This window comes from Galeopterus variegatus, unplaced genomic scaffold, assembly GCF_000696425.1.
Source record: "Galeopterus variegatus unplaced genomic scaffold, G_variegatus-3.0.2 Scaffold601, whole genome shotgun sequence".
NCBI lineage: Eukaryota > Metazoa > Chordata > Mammalia > Dermoptera > Cynocephalidae > Galeopterus > Galeopterus variegatus.
Window position 1 is genome coordinate 327156 of NW_007726712.1, and position 8869 is coordinate 336024.

General features: G+C 42.6%; 1 protein-coding gene across 1 annotated transcript in view; it reads right to left on the reverse strand.

Moving 5' to 3' along the window:
* Positions 1–194, reverse strand: part of PTPLB (protein tyrosine phosphatase-like (proline instead of catalytic arginine), member b) — a 90276-nt gene extending 90082 nt beyond the window's left edge. The window contains exon 1 of the mRNA XM_008570429.1: positions 4–194. Within this exon, the coding sequence (XP_008568651.1) occupies positions 4–151 (148 nt within the window). The 5' untranslated portion in view covers positions 152–194. The remainder of the gene's footprint in view (positions 1–3) is intronic.
* Between the last annotated feature and the right edge of the window lie 8675 nt (positions 195–8869).

Genomic DNA, 8869 nt, shown 5'->3' on the forward strand with positions numbered 1-8869 from the left:
TACGGTACAGCAGGATGACCAGGTACGCTGTGGCCAGAGGCCCCGGGCCCTTCTTCTTCCGCGTGCCGCTGGCTTCGCCGGCCCCGGCCCGCCCGCCGCCGCCCCCGCCCCCATTCCCCTTCGTCGCAGCAGTCGCCGCCGCTGCCGCCATGTCAAGTTCCCGGCGCCCGCTCTCCTTGCGCGAGCACCTCCGCCCGGACTCGGCAAGGCGAGAGGGCGGAGGGAGAGAAGAGGGAGAGAAGGGGCCGGACCGCAGGGCGGAGCCGGGCCTCAGGGCGGAGCCGGGACAGCGCCCACGGCGGCCGCCATTTTGGGTGAGGGCAAAGACGCTCCTGGCGCTCCCGCCCCTCGGCGCGCATCTGCCGCTATTGCCATTTTGGATCAGGGTAATCTCCGCCTCGTGCGCCTCTGGTAACAACCTCCGGCGCCATCTTGGGTTAGGTCAGTGTGGCTTGTGGCCACCCCCGCCAGGCACGCTGTTTCTGCCAGCTGGATGATTCGTCGTCCTTAGATATTCGCTTTTCTGTAACCTTCGTCTCCATATTCGGTCAACTATGCTTTCATTCTCCCTTCTCCTCTTGGCTTCTCCCAGTGGCCCTATCTTCACACCTATATACAGTCGCCCGAGTATTCTGCCATTTTGGATCAGGGCGATTGACGCCGACTTCGCTTCCCATGAACCCCAGAGGCCGAAGGGACCATCCCTTGTGCGGGGTGCGCTCTGCTTCTTAACCGGTAGACAGGTTGCAGGTTCAGACTCTGACTGTTTCTTCCCGGCGTCTTAAGTTACTAATTGAGTAGAGAATCCCGCGTGGCCGAGGAGGCAACGTCGTCTGTGAGAGCTGGGCGGGTGTTCAAGTGCGTTTTCCAGCCCAAAGCCGCGTGGGCTGGCCCGTCGTAGGGCAGGAGGAAGACACGCGATTAGGTGGTAGGTTGAGTGTGAGGTGCAGAGTTAGGGAGAAGATTTATACCCACAGTGGTCAAAAATAGCAGAATGTTGGCTTAGAGGGAAAACCTGCCCACTGAGGCAAACTGGAACAGCTTGTGGAAACTGCTTCAACCGGCTTAACCCCTTTCCATTCATTGCTTTGTGCTAGGGGTTTCCCTACTGTCAATTTTCACACACTCATGCATCTCATGAAATGAAATACTGAAAATGTAGTGGTATGAAATATTTATGCATTCATTCCAACAAGCGTTTATGGAGTGTCTCCTGGGGTTCACGGTGTGGAGTATACTTACGTTTATAAAGCAAATATATTTCACAGGGCCTAGTTTCTTGCAGTTTCAGGTTTAGCCTAACTTCTTAAAAGTACATATAAAATCTTAACCTTGCAAAAGACAGGAAATTTTTCCCCAGGCTAGTCTCTGTTGTAAGATAAAGAATTGTAGCACAGCAAGGGTGCTGGCTCAGAGGACAGACAGGTTACTGGTTGATATGTAAAGATACTGGGAAATTGCTGTAAGGAGAGAGAATGTTTGCTAAGATCAAGCTTTTGTTGGTGGATTGACTTAACTTGTTGCAAATTGCATTATGGAATATCACTTTGCTTATTTCACAGTTGCTACCAGCCTCTATTGTTAAACTATAACCCCACCTATGTTCTTTTCCTGTAACTTTCTGGTCTGGAGAATAAATGCAGGGCAAGAACCCCAATTTGTGGTTAATTTCCCAAATGGAAGGAATGCCTCTCTCTTGAGGGTTTGGAAGATTAACCCCTTCAGGGCTTCTCACTGCTTGGAAGAGATGGGCTTTGAGTAATCCTTTGTGGCTCTGTCACCCAGGGGAAAAGGGGTGACAAATCGTGGGAAGCAAAGCAACACACAGCACTAAATGAAAGAGGCAATGCCCTTGGTCTTCCAAAGGATATACGGAGGGAGCCAGATGAAAATAAATACATATTAGTTGGTGAAAAGTGATATCAGGAAGTTATTACAATAAGTCAGGCCTTAGTTACAGTGGTTTGAGCCAGAGTGGTAGTAACTGAGGTGATGAAAACTGAATTGAATACTGGGCATCGTTTAGAAGTAGAACTCATAAAATTTGTGGATATATTAGATGTGAAGTATGAGGTAAAAGAGGCATTGAGAGCAACTTGGAATAACTGACTCGTAGAAGAAGCAATTATGAAGGCAGAAGTCAGGAATTTTGTTTTTTACCTGTTGAATTTGAAATGCTTATTAGACATCCAAATGGGGAAGTTGAGTAGAAAAATTTAGACACTGAGGGTCAGAGAAGAAGTATGGGCTAGAGATATAAATTGAGAGTCATCAGGGTGATGGTATTTAAAGCCTGAGTCTTGGAGAGATTGTGAGGTAGGAAATGAACAATTGTTGGGGTCTCAATACTTTACTACCTTCACAGATTGTAGAGAGATTTTGTTGCCTTATTCTCCTGACTTCTTTAAAGAGCAAATTGATAAGCCCAAATTGCAGATTGTATCAACCTAAATAACAGAGAGGGAGCCTCTCTAAAAGAAAATGATATTTATTCAGCAATGGTTATTGCAATAGGAATATGTGTGCCATAGTAAACTATGTGCGTATTCAAGATTGGGGTAAGGGTGAGTTTTGAAAGGCAGAATGAGGAGGATTGCATAAATTATTTTGAGTCTATTATCTTTGGCTATAAGGATCAATAACAAAGGTGATGTCAGTCCAAGGTTGGACAGGCAGTTGCTAGACAAATGTCATTGCAGAAGTATTTTCTGTGTATGGTTATGGTGGCATTTGTGCAAGATTGTGGTTTTTGCAGTCTTTTGTGATAGTTCTTGTTATCAGGCATATGTGCCTGAGAACCTTCCCTGGCTTATGCTTCTCTGGCTCCATTTGTTAGGATTTTAACACAAGTGTTAGGGTTTTAACACATTTTGATTCTGAGAACTTTCAGAATTGTAATCAGAGAAAAAAATTTTTTGCAAAAGAAAAAGTGAGCCATTTTGCAAAACAAATTATCTTTCATTTAAAAGCTTCTTTCATTCATGTAATTGATTTTTTTCCCCAGTGTAATCTACTTAATGGGAAAGTAGGAGGAGGCAGGAGTGCATGAGGCTCTGACAGTTGGAAATCAATTTAAGACTCAATGTATCTTCCTGCAGTTACTCAGGCCCAGCTCCAAATTGTTCTCTACAGTATAGTATTAAATAAAAATTATAGGAGGCCATTGTTTTGACCAAGCTCCTGCACTAGGTCCCAACAGACTAGACTAAAAATCAAAATCAGGTCACTCATGTTGAGGTTCCATATCACCAACCAGAACTGAGGTGTTGTCTGATCTTCCAAGAAATCAGGAGAGAACAGCTTAATTGCCCAAACAGGCCAGATTCAATTGGATGATGATGCAGTTCCCTCTCTCTTTAATCCTTACACAAAAGATAACCTGAAGGAACCTGATGTTAACCAATCAATTATTTCTCTATTGTTCTGTTTCCTTGTTCTTGTCTTACAAGGGAAGTAACTTTGAAATGACCAATCCACTTTTTGCTCTTTTCAGCCCTTTTTCTTTCTGTAAAGCCAACTTCTTCTGCTTGATTCATTGGAACACTTATTCTATCTTATGAAACGAAGTGTTGCATGATTCTAGAAACACAAAGCCAATCGAGATCTTTAAACTTGTTGTAATTTTGTCTTTTGACAACAGTCAGTGATCTTTTCCAAATACAACTTTGCTTGTGTCTTCTACCTTTCCCTACCCCACCCCCTTAAAGTATTTACATGGCTTTTAATGGCACTTAAAGATTAAGTGTAAAATATTTAATGGGGCCTACGGAAATTTTCATGGTCTGGCCCCTACCTCCCTTTTCGGTCTCACTTCACACCACGCTCTCCCCAGTCATACTGGTTTTATCTTAGTTCTTCCAGTGAGCAATGCTGCCTTCTGCCTTAGGGATTTTGCACATGCTACTCCCTACCTTTCTCCTCCTGATCTAAATTTTGCAGTCATTTTCTCAAGGGAAGTGTCCCTGTACTTCCAGAATGAGTCATTCTCTGTGCTATGGTCTCCATGTACTTCTCATTACATGCACCATGGCAATTTTATATTCATTCATGCAATTTATCTCCCCCACTAGATTACTAGTTTTATAAGACAGGAACAGTGGTATTTTCTTGTTAGTGGTGGTTTTTTGAGTTTGTGTTTGTGTGTTTCTCCCTCATTGTCTGAATCACCACCTGGCAACATGATAGTCTGGATCAATCATAGTTTCACTAGCAAAAATAATTATTTCAAGATTTAGCACTCTGACAACACAAGTGGAGCTCATCAGAGTCCTTCTGTGAAATTGATATATGGGTGCTGGCATGTAGTGTTTGTCTTTTTGCTGGAATTGTTAAAGATAAAGTGATGTAATCCTAAGGCTCCTGGAAACCATCTTCCCTTCCATGTGGAGAGATATTGTTGATAGAAAGAAATTGAGCAGACATGAGAAGGAGTGTGTGTCTTGGGAGCCTTGAGCCTTAAGGCCTGGCACCTGCTACTTTTCCTTCAGTTTTATGAGTCATCTCACCATTCTTTCTCGTCAGTGAATCAATACGTTCCTTTTGCTTAATCTAGCAGTGCCTGAACAAAGATTGTCTCTTTCCCATTTATTCCAACAAAAGTCCTGGAAATTAATCTCATTAGTTTGCCTTGAGTCACATGCCCATCACTGAGCCAATTATTGTGGCCAAATGGGATAAAATATGCTGATTGGCCGGGTCTTTGTAATATACTCATAGTGGGAAGAGGGGTAGCTTCACCCAAACTGCATCAATTGAGTTTGGGGGGATGTAGTTCCCCTTCTTACTAGAACTGGTGAGGGAGAGGATGTTGTTTCCAGAAGGAGGTGATGGATGCTGGGCAGGTATGGTAGGCTGAAAAACAGTTCAGCAAAACATATTGATATCAAATACCTGGGACCTGTGAATGTTACTGTGGGGAAAATAGAATAGTTTAGTCAGACTCCCTCAACTCAGGTCTGGTTGGGGGGTCATGCAGCACATTTCTTGTAAACAAGTTGTGTGTGGGTGAAGTTAGTGTGCATGTGCACCCATGTATCTTTCTAGTTGTGTTGCTATTGTGTGTTCTTCAGTTTATGAAGCAGCGCTGGCGGCAGAGCTGGCATCTAAGCATCTAAAAATAGAGCATGTTTACTCTGCTTGCAGCTGCTCTTTTTCAGTTTTACTTTCAACCTTGCCGGTAGCAGCTGAGTTTCTCTGTGGACTGCTTAGCTCATAGTGTTGTGTGTGCTGAATAAAGACTATTCCTTCTTCATCCAAGGCTCCAACGACCATTTTGTCCAGTTACCTAGCTCGTAGATCTGTGTGTGAAGGGTTTGTGAACGGGCTCGAGGGGTCTGTGAGCTCCAGACCCTAGCCCTAGCTCTACAATTGGCATCATTGGCAAGATTACACAACAGTTACCATATGCAGTCCCCCAAAGTTATTGAAGGTTAATCACCACTGTAACTGTTTAGGATGGGAAATCCTCTTATGGTAATTGAAAGTTGAGGCCTTGAAGAGGTGATTAGATCATGAGGACCATGCCTTAGTGAATGGTGGTCATGGATATGGTTCTGAGGGCTTTAAAAGGACAGCACATGAGAGTCTCTCTGTCTCTGCTTCCACCATCTTGCAATGTGATACCCTATGTTGCTGAAGCCACTGCTAAGGAAGACCCTCACCCGTTGTGTGCCCTGGACTTTGGGCTTCCCAGCCTCTGAAACTGTAAGCAATAAATTTTGTTTTCTTACAAATTACCCAGTTTCAAGTATTTATGTTTTAAGCAATAGAAATAGACTAATATACCATATTTGGAAAAAGAGTTTTGCAGATGTATTTAAGTTAAGGATCTTGTGATGAGAAGATAATACTGGATTATCCAGGTGGGCCTTAAATGCAACCATATATATCCTAACAAAGTAAATGCACAAAAGAGAAAGAGACAGACAGACAAGGAGGAGGCAATATGACCAAGGAGGCAGAGATTGGAATGAAACAACCACAAGGTAAGGAATGCTGACAGCTACCAGAATCTGGAAGATGGATTTTCCCTTAGAGCCAGAGGGAGTGAGGTCCTGCTGATACCTTGATTTAAAAATTCTGAATTGTGAGAGAACAAATTTGTTTTAAGCCACCCAGTTGGTGGTAATTTGTTACAACATCCACAGAAAACCAATACAGCAGGTAAAAACAACAGATACTGAATGCATATTATCTGCTTCTAAATATCTTATAGCATAGTGTGAGGGAATAGCAACATTCAAAGAACAACTGAGATTCACTGTATTATTCAAATCTGTATCTTTATTAAATTTATGATCATAATCTTTAAAAAAAACACAAAGAACAACTGTGGACATTAAGCATAGAGAGGTCTAAGTAAACATAGACCTCTCTGAGGTCTTAGCACATTCCTCAGACTTTGTAGGTGTGATAAGTCGAGGACCTTGAGATGAGATTATTCTGGATTATATGGGCGGACCCGAATGTAATCACAAGGGTCCTTAAAAGTGGAAGAGAGGGGCAGAAAAAGAGATGGAGAGTCAGTCAGAGGGGCACATGACTACAGAAGAAAGGCAGAGAGAGATACAATGTTTCTAGCTTTGAAGATGGAAGAAGGGGGCTTATAGGATCTAGAAAGGCAAAGAAATGGATTCTTCCTTTGATTTAACCCAATGAAACCTTTGTCAGACTTCTGACCTACAGAACTGGAAGATAATAAATTTGTGTTAAGTCACTAAGCTTGTGGTAATTGTTATGGCAGCAATTGGAAACTAATACAGCTAATATGTCCACATTGATATTAGTTGTAGAGCTAGGGCTGGGTTTGGAGCTCACAGACCCCTCGAGCCCATTGTCCAGACTGGGTCACAAACCCTTCAAACACAGGTCTACGAGTTAGGTAACAGGAAAAAGGTCCTTGGAGCCTTGGTTGAAGAGAGAATAGTATTTATTCAGCACACACAGGTCTAAGAGCTAGGCAGTCCAAAGAGAAACTGAGCAGCTGCAGCAAAGTCCAAAGAAAAAACTGAACAGCTGCCAGGAAAGTAAACATGCTCTATTTTTAGACAGGAGCTCTGCCAAGTAGGTGCTTCACACACTGAAGAACACACAAGAATAGCAACAGGCTAAAAAGATAAAGGGGCACCCATGCGCACTAACTCCACCTGCACACAACTTGTTTACAAAAAATGTGCTGCACCACCCCCAACTGGACCTAAGGCAAGGGGGCCTGACTAAACTACTCTATTTTCCTCACATTAGTCAAAAAGCATTACTAGAAATAAAACCTTTCATGATGATAAAAGTTCAGTTCACCAGGAGAACATAACAATTTTAAATGGGTATGCATAATTATGTGGCCTCTGTGCTAATGTTCCTATCTGTGTAGAGAATTATAAAACTTTATTTGATGACGTTAAAGAAGACCTAAATAAATGGACAGTTACTGAGTTTGTGGGTTGAAAGACTCAATACAGTAAAGATGACTATTCTCTCCTAATTGATTTAGACATTGTATGTAATCTTAATCAAAATTTCAAGTGGTTTTTGTTGTTTGTTTTTGTTTTTATGGAATTTAACAGGCAGATTAAAATTCTATATGGAAATGTAGTAGTCCCCAAATTGCCAAGGCATTGGGAAAACTAGCTTTATGAGATATCAAGATTTATTATAAATTATAGTAGTTAAAACAGTGTGGTATTGGCATAGGGATGGCAGAGAGACCAATGGAACAGAATAGAAAGCCCAGAAACAGACCCACACAGATACAGATACTTTGTGTATGAGAGAGACACAGCACAGACGTAATGGACTTTTTAATAAATGCTGTTGAGACATTTGGTTATACATATGGGAAAAAAAATTTCCCTATCTCACATCATGCACAAAAATCATTGTTAGGCTTAAATATGAAAGACATTTATAGCTTTTAGAAATTAATATGGGACAATATCTTTATGGCCTCAAAAGTAGAGAAAGAATTTCATTTTATTTTATTTACTTATTTTTTTGGTGGCTGACCAATACAGGGATTGAACCCTGGACCTCGGTGTTATCAGCACCACACACCAACTAACAGAGCTAACTGGCCAGCCCAGAGAAGGAATTTAAAAGTAGTTATCAAAATTACCAACCATAAATGGAAAAATTGAGGGCCGGCCCGGTGGCGCACTGCTACAGTGCGCCGCTTGGGAGCGCCGGCGGCGCTCCTGCCGAGGGTTTGGATCCCACATACAGACCGGTTCCCGCTCACTGGCTGAGCGAGGTGCGGGCGCAGCACCGAGGGTTGTGATCCCGTTGCCAGTCCTGGTCCGTTACGGGCGCGACACTGAGGGTATAAATGGAAAAATTGAGGGCCGGCCCGGTGGCGCACTGCTACAGTGCGCCGCTTGGGAGCGCCGGCGGCGCTCCTGCCGAGGGTTTGGATCCCACATACAGACCGGTTCCCGCTCACTGGCTGAGCGAGGTGCGGGCGCAGCACCGAGGTTTGCGATCCCGTTGCCGGTCCTGGTCCGGTATGGGCGCGACACTGAGGGTTGCGATCCGTTGCTGGACACGAAAAAAGACAAAAAGGGAAAAAAGAAAAAAAAATGGAAAAATTGATACAGTTGACTCTATTATAATAAAGAACTTCTATTCATCAAAAGATAACATAAAACAAACCAAAAAAGTAAGGTACAGAGTAAGAGAAGATATTTGCCACACATGTAACTAATAAAGAATTAGCCTCCAGAACAACATGAAAACTTCAAATTAATGAGACAATCACATTGAAAATGTGGGCAAAAAAAAAAAAGAAAAGAAAAGAAAATGTGGTCAAAAGACTTGAACAGGGACTTCACCAAAAAAAAATATATATATATATATATAAATATATATATATATATAT